We start from the raw sequence: 17,559 nt of genomic DNA, 5'->3' as shown, positions 1-17,559 counted from the left end.
TAAAGAACATATACAGAGTATTTTGGAGAGAAGGTACAAATGGCTGTGAGATCAGAAAAACAATGTAAACACTTAGTAACTTGTCTTCCTGGTTCAGGTTTCTTACCTTTCTAGTTCATCCTTATTTTTAAACAAAATTATTTCCTTCCCTCCATATGCATTCAAAGCTCATCAGTTCCTTGAAGGTAGATACAAGTTTTCAACATGAGTCTTTAGGGATTGTCTTGCATCATTGTCTTGATCAGAATAGCTAAGTCTTTTACAGCTGTTCATCTTTACAATATTGCTCTTACTGTGTACAATGTTCTCCTTCTTCTGCTTACTTCACTTTGCGTGTGGTCATATATCTTCTAAGGTTTTTCTAAAACCATCCTGTTCATCATTTTTATAGTGCAATAGTATTCCCTCACAATTATATAATAGAACTTGTTCAGCCATTCTTCAGTTGATGGTTCCCCTTTTGATGTCCAATTCTTTGCTATCACAAAAAAGGCTATTATAGATAATTTTTGTACAAATAGGCCCTTTTCCTCTTTCTTTGATCCCCTTCTGGAAACTGTTTATTCTTCACCTTCGGCCATTTATCAAAAGGGGAATGGCTCTTATTTTTTTGTTTGTTTTTGTTTAGTTGTTGTTAAAATGAGGCCTTTATCTGAGAAACTTTGTCCATTGTCTTCTGCTATTCATCTTTATTTTTTAACTTTTCCATTCATCTTTTCCCTTTATCTCCCAAATATAGGAGAGTCTTTGAATTTCTGTCAGATAAGTAGATATTTAGATTAAATTGTATATTTTTGTGATGTTGATGATAATGAAGGAGGAACACTTTTAATATGTCTTCTCTTTCCTCATATTTGTTTTTAATTTCACTGTGTATATGAATATATTTTTTACATTGAATGTTGTGCCTTTTTTCCCTCCCTAGTCGATGGCTGTATTCATAGAGCAGCTGGTCCCTGTCTGGTTGCTGAATGCCGTAATCTGAGTGGCTGTGAGACTGGTCAAGCTAAGATCACATGTGGATATGACCTGCCAGCAAAATGTGAGTTCTTGCTTTCAAACATACATTCAAAGGTAGTAAAACACTTAGTTTGTTCTCTTTCTAAGTAGGATCATTCTAAAAATAGTTTCTTGTTTTTTAATTAATGTATAACAAAATTTTATAATTTACATTTTAAATTTAGTTGTATCCTGTATATAATTGAAATGTTTCACTCGATATGTTCTACATCTAACTTTTTGGTTATTATTTTTCCTATTTTTTTTCATGTGATCATTTTTGGCTACTGATAAAATTTCTTTGAAACTGGAAAATCTAAGAATATGAACAAAATGTATACTAAAGTTTTTAAATGTCATGGAGACAGATTCTGGAAATTATGCCAATCTTTTATTTCTTGTACAGGTTTCTTGATTGTGGATAAGTTTAGAGATAAGGAGATCAAAGTGATGCATTTTATTTTCAGCTGCCATGTAAGGACTGATTTGCAATTAAAGTAAAGGCATCTGTCACACTGTTCTTTCAGTAATAGCCAATGGAATGTGGTTGTCAATGCTAGGAGATGTTTGCTCTTTGAAAACAGAATGGACAAAACTTCCATTACATTTAAATAGGGGAAAAGTATCACCTTTTTTTTTTTTTTTAGGCAATTGGGGTTAAGTTACTTGGTTACTTGTCCAGGGTCACAAAGCTATTAAGTTTTAAGTGTCTGAGGCTGGATTTAAACTCAGGTCCTCCTGACTCCAAGGCCAGTGCTATATCCACTGCACCCCCTAGCTACCCCATAAAAATAGCACTTTTTGACATTTTTGCTTACTTCTTTGGCCAACTTGAAGGAAAATAAAATAACAATAAAGGTATTTAGCTTAAAATATAATTTTTAATATGTCATCTTTTCTAGTTAGATTGGCAAGTGATATAGTATTACTTAAGAAATGTATTTCCTAATTTACATTATAAAAGGTGAAGGGGGCCCAATTTACCTGCTTCATTTCCTAGGATGATATATACATGACACATGACACATGTGATACATACATATATTGTTAAAGTAAAGCTATTTTCTGTATTTTGTAAAGATGATAGGGGGCAGCTAGGTGGCACAATGAATAAAGCACTGACCTTGGATTTAGGAGGACCAGAGTTCAAATCCAGCCTTAGACACTTGACACTGTGTGACCCTGGGCAAGTCTCTTAACCCTCATTGCCCCACAAAAAAAAGATGATAGTAGTTTGCACAAATATTTCACATCTGAAATCTCTTGTTTGTCAATAAATATGAAAATATGAAAAAGAAGTTGAAGTTCTGTATGGACCCGAGAATAAGTAGGTATATAAGTTAGTTGATTAAATGAGCCAGGCATTTTAAAGTATTCTTGAGTTCAGTTGTAATTGTTGACAAAACAGTCATGTATAATAAACAGTTTTACTTAATGCTGCCTATTGAATTTCCTACCAAAGTTTTGATGGGATATTAATAATAGAATAAAAAAACCCAAACTAATTGTCCTTTTAGTAGTCTCTTCTTTCAGTTTCCTTGTTGTAACGTATTACTTTTTCTTGGTAGGATAAAATTGTAGCATTTGTCATTCCATGGATTCCATATATAAAGTGATATTTAGGGTGGCTCCTACTGCTGGATAGAGTAGCTCTAATATGAGAAGCCTGTGATATGAGTGTTAAATGTATCATTCAACATTAAAGGACTACTATATTGTGTGTATAAATACACATATGTATATACTCAGACACCAGCTGTATGACACTGGGCAAATAATTGTAGATGATTGCCTCTGTTTCTTCAACTGCAAAATGGGATAATCCTAGTATCTACCTTCAAGTGTTGTTGTGAGACTCAAATGAGATAATATTTCTAAAGTTCTTGTGCCAGCGCCTGGCACATAGTAGGAATTTAGGGAATTTTTGTTCTCCTCTACATGTATTTTATAGTTTTTCCATCAATTAACTCCATCTGACCCTTTTCTATATTGTTTTCTTTAACATATTATTCTCGTGGATTGATTTGGTTATTCTCAAATTTGACCACTGGTAATATTGCTGGAATTTAATGAAACTAAATTGAAAATAGGATTATTTCAGTTCTTAAGATCTCCCACAGGGTTGGAGCTATGCCATGTTGGTTCAAGTATAGTTGAGTTGATCAAAAACTTTCCTGCATGGTTAACTGAGCAGTTTAAAGAGCCATTTGAAGTTGAATGGGATTAAGATCAATGTTCAATGTCTGATAGCGTCTGATATAAAATATAGACAAAATAAAGATTTTGGAGTCTCTTTGTAAAGGGGTGGGGCTAAATCCATTGTTTGAATGTCATCTTTTCTATTCAACTCTATTCTTTTCATCAGGAAAACTTACAAGTTCTGTATTTGATTAAGTATCCACTTCCTCCTGTACAATTATACTCAGGTTTGCTGTGTATATTATTCTTGGTTGCAATCCTACATATTTTGCCTTCTGGAATAGTATATTCCAAGTCTATATTTCTATATATTGGTGGTTCCACAGTATTTTAAGTCATTCTTTTTGCCTGCTTGCAGTATTTTCTTCTTGACCTGGAAGTTCTGGATTTTGGCTGTATTATTGGAACTTTTCTTTTGGTGGTTTCTTTCAGGAGGTGAATAATGAATAGTTTCAACTCTGGCCTTTAGTCTTAAGATGTCTGAGAATTTTTTCATTATAATTTATTGACATAATATGCATCTTTTTATGGCTTTCAAATAGGCTAAATTTTTTTTCAGGGCAATGAAGGTTAAGTGACTTGCCCAGGGTCACACAGATAGTAAGTGTGAAGTGACTGAGGCCGCATTTTAACTCAGGTTCTCCTGAATCTAGGGCCGGTGCTCTATCCACTGTGCCACCTAGCGGTCCCCAAATAGGCTAATTTTAAAAAATTATCTCTCCCTGTCCTATTTTCCAGGGCAGTTGTTTTCCTTTTGAGATACTTCATATTTTCTTCTTGGTTTCCTTGTTCTATTTTTGTTCTTCTTCTTGTTCTTTTTCTGTTTCTTCTTCATTCTTTTGACTTTGTTTTTATTCTTTCTTTATGATTCATGCAGGTACTAGCTTCCATGTGATCATCCTGAATTAATTTTAAGGAGTTATTTTCTCTTTTCATAATTTTCTTGATTAGCTAAATCGTTTCCTGTTTTTTTTTTCTTTCACTGCTCTTATTTGGCTTTTAAAATCACCTTAGGCTCTTTTTTTTTTTTTTTTGTAGGGCAATGAGGGTTAAGTGACTTGCCCAGGATCACACAGCTAGTTATATGTCAAGTGTCTGAGGCTGGATTTGAACTCAGGTACTCCTGAATCCAGGGCAGGTGCTTTATCTACTGTACCAACTAGCTGCCACTAGGCTCTTTTAAAAATTGATTTCTTTACCTCTTGCTTAACTCTTCTAGGAATTCTTGTTGAACTTGTATCCAATCTATATTATTCTTTGAGGTTTTGCTTGTGTCTGTGTCTTGAGCTTCCCTGTCACCATAGTTGCTCTTTATGGTCAGGTTCCTTTTTTATTTGCTCATTCTTCCAGACTACTTCTTCACTTTGGGCTTTTTATTAGTGTTATGCTCTGCTTATGTCTGAGGTAATGTCTGAACTGAGCTTATGATGCTTTCAGAGCTTGGCCTGACAGCATGCCAGTTTTCAGTGCTTCCATCATTGTGTGATTCAGGAAAAGATCAATTCCACAACCTATCCGATCTGATTTCTGCAAGTTTTGATCTAGTTTTGAGTCTCTTGGCTTGTATATCATTTAGAATCAATAGATTGTTGTTAGACCCAGTCACTGTGAGTCTACTGTAAGGTTCTGTAGGTTCAGTGACTGAGTTGCTGCATCCTCTTTGGGCTTGTTCTTCACCTTTTCTACTTCAGGTTAATTGACTGGACCAACTGAATGATTTCACTGCTTCTGTCCTCACAACCAACTAGCTAAGTTTCTGGAATTTGTTTTGGTCTTAGTCCTCAACCAAAGCCCAATGTTTCCTAAGGGCCACTCTTCTCCTCCCTGTATGTATGACCTAGAATTGGATAATGGGTAAGAGAATTACCAGGTGTCACCCATTCCTCCTACTCATGATAGTTCAAAAGTCCTGTGAGATTTTCTGCCCTGACGTTGTATCTTAGTTACCTTTCCATCCCTAAATGCTAGAATGCTCACCGTTCTGTAGCTGTTGCCCCTACAATCATGTTAAGCTCTTAGCCAGCCCTTACCTCAGTGTCTATTGACTTCTTATATTCCTAATGTGCATTGGGAAGGCAAAAAAATGACTTGCTGTGAGCTTTCCTTGGATTTTCTTATTAAAATTAGGCCTGGTACATTTTCTAGATTTTTATGGAGAAGGCATATTAGGTGGGCTCAGCAAAAATACTAGTTTTCACTCTAACATCTTGACTGCATCCTCCAAATTATATTTAAATATGGTAATTTAGATTCATATGCATGTATTCTTATGCATGAATTTATGTGTGTGTGTAGAACCCCTGCACTAGGATGACTTCATATCAGGTTATGATACACCCTTTTGTAAATAAATGAGGAATCCATTTGAATGCAAAATTATAAAGCTTGAATTCTCTTCCATTAAGATAATATATTAGTTTATTATTGACAAAGACAAATTATTCAATATTTTTCTAAATGTGACTCATTGAGAAAACCAATGCTAATATCTACATACATACATACATCTTCTATCTATATAGCACATTCTTATATTTTATAGCACTTTTCCTCAATACTAATATTATACATGCATGTCTGTGTGTGTAAATCTGGAGCTTCCATCAATATAGCTCATATACAACACATCATTCTTTTCCATTTTATTCCCCACATACCTACAATATGCACAAAATTACAAATGTGTTCTTTTTTATCAAAGAAAACTTTAGATATTTTAATTTATTATATGTTTAACTCATTCTCTAGAGAATCATTAATAATCCATCTGTGGGTTTGTGTAGTGACAGAAGAAATATAGGGCTCATTACTTATTGTTTAGGTTATTTTCCCCTCTACATTGAATAATTTGATGACAGTTTAACAGTAGAGACCAGCTCCAATCCAGCCTCAGTGACAGTTGCTTTCTCATAATAGGACTACTAAAGTCAGTCATCCAGCTACAAGTGATAATATCTTCATGCCTTGGCAATTGGTTTGGAAGATGATATTGTCTGGGTTACAGATTGGTTTAGCAATATTGTCGTGGTCTTTGCCCTTTTTATGACTGCTAAATTAATCTGTTCATAATTGGATTTTGTTTTAATAATTATCCTAGTTGTCTGTGTTCTGTGATTCATCATGATTGGTGAAATGATAAGTCCCAAGTAGTTGTCTAATTTTTAGTATTTTAATTGTTCATTTTGTACAGAATCATCTCGCCATTCTTTTCACACACAGCCTTAGAAACTGAAAGAATCTTTGCCAATATCTCACTGAAGTTATATGAACAAAAGAATGATTTTAAGATTATTTATTAAAAGGATCAAGTTTTATTTCTGTGCTTAGAAATGTTTTATGAAATCTTCTATTTATAATACCAGGACTTTTCTATCTTCTAATTATGGTATTAGAGATTGTCTTCATTTTAAGGAGAATGTTTACCAACAACAGAGTTTGAACACTCCTCTCTCAGGAAAAAAAATAAATTTTCAACTTTTTTAAAAGTTTTATTAATTTCTTTTGTTTGTTTATTACATTTATTCCTGACTATTCCATTTATTTCTTTTCTTAACTTTACTTACACTGAAGTGTTGGACATGGCCATTATAATCATATAATTTTCAGTTGCATTTAAGAATAATTTGCAAGAAAAATAAATTAGCCTTTCATCTGGACTTTTGCAACAACCCCTAACTGTTCTCTCTCTCCTCTCCAATCCATCCTGTACATAGCTGTCATAATAATCTTCTCAAAGTACGGATGGAACCATGATGTTTAAATTACTGTACCATAGCAAATAAGATGATGATGATTGACTGATTGATGGATGGTTTGATTGATGATGATTGGATGAAGATGAGGATTGATGATGTCAAATTCTTCCTCCCAGATTGTGAGCTTTGTCTTATATATTTTTGTATCTAGTCCATTGCTTTGTACACGGTAGGTTGATCATAAAATCTTGTGTGATGAATGAATGAATTCCAGTATCCTAATCTAAAACTTTCCATGATACTTCATTATCTGCTCATTAACTTTAGCATAGCTTCAGCCTGCCATTCAAGGCCTCCTATTACCTGTCTTCCATACGTCTTCCATGAATCTTTGGCTTCAGCTAAATGGAACAGCTTGCTATTCTGCTACCACATATTGTGCTTCTCTTCACTTGGAAATCAAGTTTAATCTCAGTCATTCCTTTCAAAATCACACTATTTCTCAGGGTGAAATTACTTCAAATTTTATGTCTGTCATGAAAGTTTTCCTACTCCCTGAAATTAAAATAACATAGTAGAAGTCAGGGTTAGGGAGGACCTGAGATCCCACCTCGTACAATTGTGACTGAAAATTATTTCTAAAGGAATCCTTGAATCTAATCCTTACATTTGCCTCTCTACAATCTTGACCTACTTTCCCAAGTTCTGTCTTCTGTGGCCACACAGAATAAGTCAGTCCATCCATCTGTCCATCCATCCATCTATCTATCCATCCATCCATCCATCCTTTCATTTGTTCATTTATTTATTCATTTATCTATTTATTTGTTTATTTTTGCTCATTTATTTGTTAGTCTATCTATCTATCTGTCTGTCTGTCTGTCTGTCTGTCTATTTATTTATTTGTGAGGCAAATTCCTAAAGACACTTACCTTTAATCCCCAGCTTGCTTCTCCCCATCTTCTTCAAGTTAAACATACCTATTTGTTTCAATTGATCCCCAGATGATATGATATTGAGGCCCTATACTATCCTGATCACCCTACTCTAGGTATTTTCTTGCTTAATGATTTCCTTCTTCCTTCCTGGTTTCTCAGAACACTACACCATATTCTTGATGTGGTCTTACTGGGGAAGAATACAGCCATGGTGTCACCTTCCTAGTCCTCCACACTTTGCAGCCTCTTATTTCTTTACCTTTCTTTGTTGCAATCCACCTAGCTATTCAGTTCCTGAATTTCTCTCCCTCTTCTGGATTCCAATGACAAGTTAGTACATGTTTAGTTGAAATTATTACATTACATCCTTTTGAAAATATCTTTGTCATACATGCCTTATCTTCCCTCTCATACTGTTCTGAATTTGTGGCCCATGGCTTAGTAATTTTTTTCTTTCAGTGTGTGATGTTTAAAATCTAAATTGTGTGATCACTTTAAATTAGAAGCTTTAGCACCAGTCTTTGGACTTTAAACATTTATTAAAGCATACAGGTATTCTCATGGAGTTCAGAAAGTTAAGAAAAGGCCTGTCTAGCCTAGAGTTCCAGCCTGGTCAGGTTCTTCCTCAAGTCCTCCTTCATGAGCCTGCTTCAATCACAAACTCTTCCAGCAAACTAAGTGTGGAAGCTTTTTATAGGTGCAGAGGAGAGGTGGGCCTTTCACACTGCTTCAAGCTGATTGGTTAGTGTCATCCAAATCCACTCCAGTTAAGTTCAAAGTCCTTAGCTTCTGGGAACAATACCTTTTTAAAGACTAGCCAGGTGTTCTTACAGTCTAGTTAACTTGAAGTAGGCTAATCAGCAGTCAATCACTCTCACTTAATTCAATCAGTTTAGATTAATCTTCAGGTGGGCTTTGAATATCTGCTTAATCCCATTATTATATCACAAGTGATATGGCTTAACATAGTTTATTTTTTTTTCTGAAGGAGGTACTCAATAAATATTTGTGGAATGAATGAAATTTAAAAGTTTATAATTTATAATATTACCATATTAAGGTACTATATAAGGGGGGCAGCTAGGTGGCACAATGGATAAAACACTGGCCCTGATTTCAGGAAGACCTGAATTCAAATGTGACCTAAGACACTTTACCCTGAGCATGTCACTTAACCCTCATTGCCCCTCAAAAAAAAAAAGGTACTATAAGGGATATCCATTAATCTCCTACCAATTTAGGAGTTAATTAATTTCTAAAGTGTCAATGTTATTAGCAAATAGTAAGGTTTAACAGGAAATGTGCAAGTGTTTGGAAATATATACTGCTTCCATTTTTTGGTAATGTTATTTCTGAAAGTTTTTATCTATGTATATTATGTATTAGATTCTTCTAAGAAAGTGAGTTCTGTATCTTCCCTTGTGCATATATAGATTTATATGCCATGTATGTGTATGTGTGTGTATACATATATGTGCATATTCGTATATAACTGTGTTGTTCAATTATTTCAATTGTGTCTGACTCTGTGACCCCCATTTTGGGGTTTTCTAAGCAAAGATACTGGAGTGGTTTGTCTTTTCCTTCTCCAACTCATTTGAGGTGACGAACTTAACCTGGGAGGAGCATTTTGTTCCATGGACTTGAAACCAGGCAGAGCAGTTGTTGCAGAAAGAGTAATGATTATTTGATAAAATGGTAAAAATCATATGTTCATGAACAGAAAATGTTGGAATGTTTTTATTCTTTTTGCTGATATAGTTTCTTAAACAAATCAAAGAGCAATCCTTACAGCAAAGGTACATGATTTCATTAATCATATTTTTAAAAGATATTCTTAGTTGAGACAACATAATATATGATATTTGGACACAAGAACAGTATCAATCAGAATTCTTATTACATTACCCAGGTACAAAAATAATTAAATGATTGTGTCTCAAAAGATAACATTGATAATAATTAGTATTAATTTTTTATATCAAGACATCATGTTAACTTTAGTTATTTTAAAAGCCTTATGAGCCAGTAATGTATCAAGCATTTTTATTTTATTTCAACAAAAAGAAAAATGGATGCCTGGAGGTTTTAAGATTTACTGCAGTATCAATTTCACATAATTGTACAATCATAGGACCTCAGCACTATAATAAACCTTAAAGATCATCTAGTTAAGCTGCATAGTTTTATAAATAAATGGAGGACCAGAGAGGTGAATTATGTTTAACAAACTCAAAGTTTGTTAGTTAATTACCTGGACTTTAACTCAGTTTTCTTGACTTCACACCAGTAATGATATTTCCCTGAAATGGACTTAAGTTTTTTTAACTCTCTTACAATGCTGAAGTTCTACAATTCTGTGAAATCCAATTCCAGCACACAATTGATTATTACCATATAATTATTGGTACAATAAGCTCTATTAGTAGGCTTTGTATATGCTTTGAATAAAACAAATAGGAGTGGGGAGGGGCAGAGAATAACAGTTATAATACTATCATAGCTTCTTTTGGTTATCTTCCATATAATGAGTTTAACTGGAGATGTTACTGAATATATCCAGGCAGAACTTCAACATTACAAATCCTACTGTTGCACAAATTGGAAACTGAAATCTGAAGAAGATAAAGTCATCTTTTACACATAGAGGTAGTTAAAATGTTTCATCCTAAAATAAAATATGATTAGCTACTTTTCATGGGTCTATTGGGAATTTCACTTTATGTGGTATAATGTTTTTCAGTACTTTAATGCTAATACATACCAGTTTCTCATGGCCAGAATTCTGAGGATTTGTTATCTTTTGCTGCTATTATTTTCCCCCTCCTTTTCCCAGCTACCATTGTATTTTGTTGTTCCCAATAAGAAACTTGAGATAACCCTCCCTGATATCAGTCCTCTGGAGGAAAATACTATGATGCTTAGATTTCTCTGGTTTACCATTGCCTGATCTTCTAACCTGCTTCCATCCTCTGAAAGTGATGGGAGCATGAGAAGAAAAAAAGTCTTTGAATTTTCCACATAGCTCCACACCAGAGTGTGCCCTGCTTAAATAATTTGAATTTTCTTATGTTTTTTTTTTTGTTTGACTTCTCTCAGAGATTTAATTTGAAGAAAATAATGATTAGCCCTTTAAGATTTACATTTTTTGCATACATTGTTTCATTTAGCCCTCAAAATAACCTTATGATTCATTATCTCCATTTTACAACTAAGGGAAGTGATATTCAGAGGGGTCAGATGAAAGTGTTAAATAGGCTCAAAACCTAGTTCTCTCCTTAGGCTAAATTCTTAATTCTTTCTACTACATCTCACTGCCTCACCTGAGGAATCAAGATAACATTACAAAATAATCCTAACCCTAAAGGTAACTGACTATTCATATTAGAATTTAGCTTGTTTTCAGAACAAAGAGTATAAATGAAATCATTTTTTCAAATCATCATCATCATTGCTTAATTTCACTAAACCCCCTATTTGCAGGCATAGCTCACATGTTAACATGCCTTAATAACTTAAAATTTTCTTCTCTTAAACTCTAAAGAGTAACAGAGTAAATCAATTGTGGGTAATAATGTAACTGGGTTTTCAAAAGTAATTACTGCTGTGAAATAAGTAGTTAGTAGGAACAATAGCTTTAACTGCTTTTAGAATAATTAGCCTTAAGGTATGTTTAATCATAGTTATCATTTAAGATTAAGAAGTGATCTCCTGTTGGATTGACCTTATAATTTCCATTATTAAAGGATGAATAAATGCAAAAATATGTTTAATGTAATTGTACATATATAACCTATATCAGATTGCTTGCTGTCTTGGCAATGGGGAAGGGAAGGGAAGGAGGGAGAAAAATTTGGAACTCAAAATCTTAGAAAAAGAAATGTTGAAAACGATCTCCACATGTAACTAGAAAATAATAAAATACTTTTATGATAAAATAAAAAATTAATTAATTAAAAAAATTAAAAGGTGAATAGTTGAAAATGTTATCATAAATTAAATTCTTCTCGAACATTTTAGTAATTTTGTTTGCGTGTCATTTCCACTGGCCCTTCTAAGTGTCATGTGGCAAGACTTGGTCATGAAATCTTCATGCATAAAATTGTAGTTTCCCATGGTATACGACTGTTTTCTTGTACTAGTTTGGGATGGGAAAGTTCACTGTGGTATAGGCTAAGTTTTGGAGGCCCAAGGCAATGGGAATTTGATTATCCAGTGAACATTCATTCTGAAGAAAGGACCAAAAACATGAAGCATGATCACAGACTACAGAAACATTAACAAGGCATCAGTAGGACTCTAGTCTTGAGGCCAAAGCAGGAGGAGAGATAGGGAATAGATACCAGACCATTCAAAATAAAATAGTTTGATTTTGAGCATATATATATATATATATATATATGCATACATACACATATACATATACATGTACATGTACATATACATATATACACACACACAAACACACATATATACACAAATTTGTTATGCACAGTGAACTAAGTGTACTTAGTAACACTAAAACCAGGGTATGTGGGATTAACCTCCCTTCTACTTCTAGATAAAATTTAAATGTAGCTAATGCTTTCATACCAATGGTCTTGTGAATCAGAACAGCTATATTAATTAGGGTGTTTGTTGAGGGTACATTTTGAAGTCAGACACAAATTTCATTTCCAAGCCATTTTTTTTCTTAACCAAAATTAAACCATTTTACTTTGAATTGTCTGAAAGAACTGAAGAATAAATGCATTTCTACAACTAGATAGGTCTAAGCTCAAAGCTTTTTTTTTTCTGAAGAGATTTTCCTTCAGTAATTTCAAATGAATTTACTAAAGAGTGAATTCATTGATTCTGAGGGTTTGATGTCATTTTAAAGAATATATTGCATATAGTAAGTACTTACTAATTTTCTGTTTGATCAAATTTGTTGAATTAAAGTAATGTTTTATATATTGATCAAAGTTGTTTCCACTTAAAAGTGTTGACTGAGCTTCTATCCCTTGAGTCAGTGAAATTCAAGGCTTGTTCAATGCAAACACATTTTAAACAATTTCATTTGCTTAAAAAGAATACTAATGGTCTATCATGAAGACCTTGACTATTAGATATTTGTTAGACATGTAAAATGAGAATAATTTACTTATTTGTTAATTATCCCTTCTGCTATGACATTGAAAGTTATTCTGAATCTGGTACTTAGTATATATAGCTGATTGCTATAAACATAGTGGCTGCTTAGTACATGCTTCTTGATTTTAATTTAATAATAGTAACTTACAGGGACTTGTAAGATTACTGAGCCTAAGCTCCTAAGTGAATTGAGGCCTAGTGCTAGTTAATGGCACAGTCAGGATTGGAACTTAGATCTTAAAGTTGCAGATCTGAGTCCATATTATAGCTCCAACATTTCCTTATGTTACCTTCAAGATAACATTTTTTAATCCATGAGATTCTATTTTCTCTTTGCACACTTTCACGATGGGACTATAATCAGGGGTATTCTAGAAAATATTTAATAACTGATTCTCTGGGGGAAAAAAGAGGGAAAAAAGGGGCACCTAGGTGGTGCAGTAGATAAAGCACTGGCCCTGGATTCAGAAGGACCTGAGTTCAAATCAAGTTCAGACACTTGACACTTACTAGCTGTGTGACCCTGGGCAAGTCACTTAACCCTTATTGCCCCACAAAAAAATAAAAATAACTGACTCTCTGGGGAAAAAATGTACTGATGCCACGCAAAGAATTTCTCCTTTACTTTCTTAAGCCTTAATAATCAACAACCACAGCAAAAAAATAATACCCTGATTTGTAGAATTTGCTAATATTGGAGGTATATTCTCAATGAAAATTTAATAATCGGTTCTAAAGAGCCATTGGGTTGTAATGAAGAAAGAACTTTATAAAGCTTAAAGCTCTATACAAGTGTGAATTATAATAATATTATTCTTGGACTCTCAGTATCTTCGTGATACACTAAATGAGTTAACATCTGATAATGACTATTTTTTTTAAATGGGATAAGTAATGTGCACAAACTCTCACAGACTAAAAGTGTCAAGAGCAGGATAATTATGGAAAAAATAGTAGATAGACAAAGATATATGAATGAACTAAAGGATGAAAGGATATTTGAGTGTTCGTCCCTCTCTTTTGAGGGTAATGCCAAATATAAGAATCATGCTTCTAATAATGATGTATTTGATACCTCTTTCACAGAAAACAAAATCAGCTATATAAGCACAATGGAAGAGATAACATGGAATCATGAAAAGAGTATTCTACCTAAAGTCATGAAGAACTGGACTTTAAAATCCTATCTTATGCAGTAACTATGTGATCCTAGACAAGTCACATACATCACCTTCTGGGCCTTCTGTCCTCATATGTAACAGAAGAGATTAATTAAATGGCCTTTAAAGCCCCTTCAAGATCTATGTCATGATACTATGATCCACATAGGAAAATTCTTTATGTCAAAAGGAAGTTTTTTCAATAATTTGGCTAGGGTAGGCATGACTGAAGTTGAGCTGAGTAGAAAGCCCTTTTGGCAAAGAGTCAAAGGTAGGTAAAGCAGTTGCCAGGTAATGGGACTTTTAGCATATTTACTTGTTGTTGAATTTCCAAAACTTTCTACTTCTCTGCTTTTAACCTGTTAAAAACTTCATTTTAGATCTGAAATAAAAAGTAATTCTGCTTCTAACCCTATGTTTATTCTGCTGGATGGGCCATCCAGATGTAATTTTACATTTACATTTTTATCACGGCCTCTCTAAATCATGGTTGTTAGACAAGTACAGTATTTCCATTTTCCACCATTTTCAGAAGTTCCTACCATTTCTATATTTCTAGTCTATTTTCTTTTTTTCATTTCCATAGCACTTTTAATTAATACTTTATTTTCCCCCAATTTCATGTAAAAACAATTTTTGACAATCATTTTTTAAAATGTTGAATTTCAAATTCTATCCTTCCCCTCCCCTTCCTTCTTCCCTTCCTTAGAAGTTGATGAATTTTGGGGCAGCTAGGTGGCACAGTGGATAGAGCACCAGCCCTGGAGTCAGGAGTACCTGAGTTCAAATCCGGCCTCAGACACCTGACACTTACTAGCTGTGTGACCCTGGGCAAGTCACTTAACCCCAATTGCCTCACTAAAAAAAAAAAAAAAAAGTTGATGAATTTTATGAGTTTATACACATGTAGTGTTGTCATGAAAACATATTTCCATATTAGTCATATTATAAAAGAAAAATAAATACACAAAAAACCCTGAGGAAAATACAGAACATTTTAAAAAGTATTCCTTGATCTTCATTCAGATTCCATCAGTTTGGCAGAGCCAAGATATCAGAGGACAGACAGTGACTCCTCAGATCTCTCCTCCAAATCCCTCCAAAGTGGAGGGAGTCAGCCTTACTCTCATCAGAATTGGCTCAAAGAAGGAATAACATACACAGTCAATTGAATAGAGTAATTTGTCTAACCCTGCAGAAAAGTAGAATGGGAAAAGGGATAAGTGGGGAGGGGTGATGAAAGAAGGGAGGGCAAATTAGAGGAGGGGGCATTCAGAAGCAAAACACTTTTGAGGAAGGACAGTGTCAAAGGAGACAGAAAATACAGTAAATATCATGGGGAGGGAATAGGATGGAGGGAAACACAGCAAAAGTAAACTGAAAAAATTTTGAAGGTGTGGAAAGAGCAACATAAGATGATGATTATGATTATTGATGATGATTGGATGAAGATGAGGATTAATTGAGGATTGATTGATGAGGAGAACTGATTGATAATGAGGAGGAGGATTGATTGATGGTAAAATGTATGGTACTTTGCTGGGCTATTGTGAAGAAAATACTTAGTCAGGTATAAGGTACTATATACATGTTATCTATTACTGTTGTAATAATCAACCTCACAGGTTTATTGTAAGGAAATATCTCTTTAAAGTCTTATATTAATGTAGTTTACAAAAAAAAATGATGAGCAGGATGCTATCAGAAAAACCTGGAAAGACTTTGTAATGATTGGAATGACGCCACCTACTGGAGACTTACTGTAGAAGAGTTCCACCCATGAAGTGAAGGTTTTTGAGGGCAAGACCAGGAGTCTTTTCTTTGGTGTCAGGAAGTGACGCGGGCTAGTGGGAGGAGGAAGGAAGAGACTGGCGCTCGGTCTCACGCTTTTTTTCCTAGGGATGCTGGTGGAGAAGGCAGCTAGAAATGCGCTCTCCCTTTAATAGATAGGAATCTAGGCCTTTCTTTCTCTCTTTATCAAATTCTTATTCTCCTTAATAAATGCTTAAAAGTCTAACTCTTGCTAAAGCTTATAATTTATTGGGAACCACTCATTAGATATTTTAGACAGACTAGCTAGAATTTTAGCCCTTAACAACTTACATGAGCTTATATAAAGTGAAATATACTGTATACAAAATAATAGCAATATTATAAAATAATCTGCTGTGAATGACTGTTATTTTCAGCAATGCAATGATCCAAAACTCTGAAAGCCTTATGAAGAATGAAATCCATCAGATTCCATCAGTTCTTTCCCTGGAGATAGATAGCATTTTTCATCATACATCCTTCTGTGTTGTCTTGAATCATTGTATTACTGAGAAGAGCTAAGTCAATCATAGTTGATCTTCACATGATGTTGCTGTTACTATATAGAATGTTTTCCTGGTTCTGCTCATTTTACTTTGTATCAATTCATTTAAGTCTTTCCAGGTTTTTTAGGAGTATCCTGCTCACCATTTCTTATAGTACAATATTATTCCATCATAATCACATACTGGACCTCGTTCAGCCATTACCCAATTGATGGGCATTTACTTAAATATCCACTTCTTTGCTACCACTAAAAAAGCTTCTACTTCTCAATCTATTTTCAGGTCAGTTGTTTTTTTTCTGAAGAGATAGTGTACATTTTCTTCTATTTTTTTCTTCTCTTGATTTTGTCTTATTGTTTCTTGATGTCTCATGGCATCATTAGTTTTCACTAGCCCCAATTCTAATTTTTAAGAAATTATTTTCTTCAGTGACCTTTTATATCTCCTATTGCATACATTCAATTCTACTTTTTAAGGAATCCTTTTTGAACTTTTCCAGGAATTCTTCTGGGGCCTGAGACCATATCACATTTTTATTTAAATCTTTGGGTGTTTTGAGTTTGTTGTCTTCTTCTGAGTTTGTATTTTGATATTTCCTGTCACCATAGTAACTTTTTATGGTTATGTTCTTATTTGTTGTTTTCTTATTTTTCCAGCCTCTTTCTTGACTTTTAACTTTATGTTAAAGTTGGGCTCTGTTCCTGTGTGTCCAAACTTTAGGGTGTGTGTGTGTGTAGCTGTTTTCTGACTTAATTCTGGTGTTCTATTAGTTATCCATTCTTCCAAGGTGATCTAAGGAGAGTTGTGTTTATTATTTTCCTGACCTGTATTCTGGTCTGAATAACCACAATCACTATTTTCCACCTGGCATAGTGACCAGGGAACCAGGTCCCCTGAGGCAGTAAGTTCTAGTGTTGTATTTCTCCTTCTAGCCCTAGGACTATGAGCCCTATGTAGGGATATGGGTGATGTAACAGAGTCCTGCACCAAGCACCAGCAAAGAGAACCCTATAATGTCCTTCTAATTAATTGTCTTATCCCCTTACTATATGTGGACTGAGAGTTCAGGAAGCTACCACTGCAGCTGCTCATTCATTGATCCTCAAGGCCTGCTGCT

General features: G+C 34.1%; 1 protein-coding gene across 3 annotated transcripts in view; it reads left to right on the top strand.

Moving 5' to 3' along the window:
• Positions 1-17,559, top strand: part of MACROD2 (mono-ADP ribosylhydrolase 2) — a 2,303,223-nt gene that overhangs the window by 690,145 nt on the left and 1,595,519 nt on the right. For all 3 annotated transcript variants that reach the window (XM_043982733.1, XM_043982732.1, XM_043982731.1), the window contains exon 5: positions 926-1,042. In XM_043982733.1, the coding sequence (XP_043838668.1) occupies positions 926-1,042 (117 nt within the window). The remainder of the gene's footprint in view (positions 1-925; positions 1,043-17,559) is intronic.

Source organism: Dromiciops gliroides, chromosome 2 (genome assembly GCF_019393635.1).
Source record: "Dromiciops gliroides isolate mDroGli1 chromosome 2, mDroGli1.pri, whole genome shotgun sequence".
In the NCBI taxonomy this organism is placed as follows: domain Eukaryota; kingdom Metazoa; phylum Chordata; class Mammalia; order Microbiotheria; family Microbiotheriidae; genus Dromiciops; species Dromiciops gliroides.
This window is presented reverse-complemented; position numbering and strand designations above follow the sequence as displayed.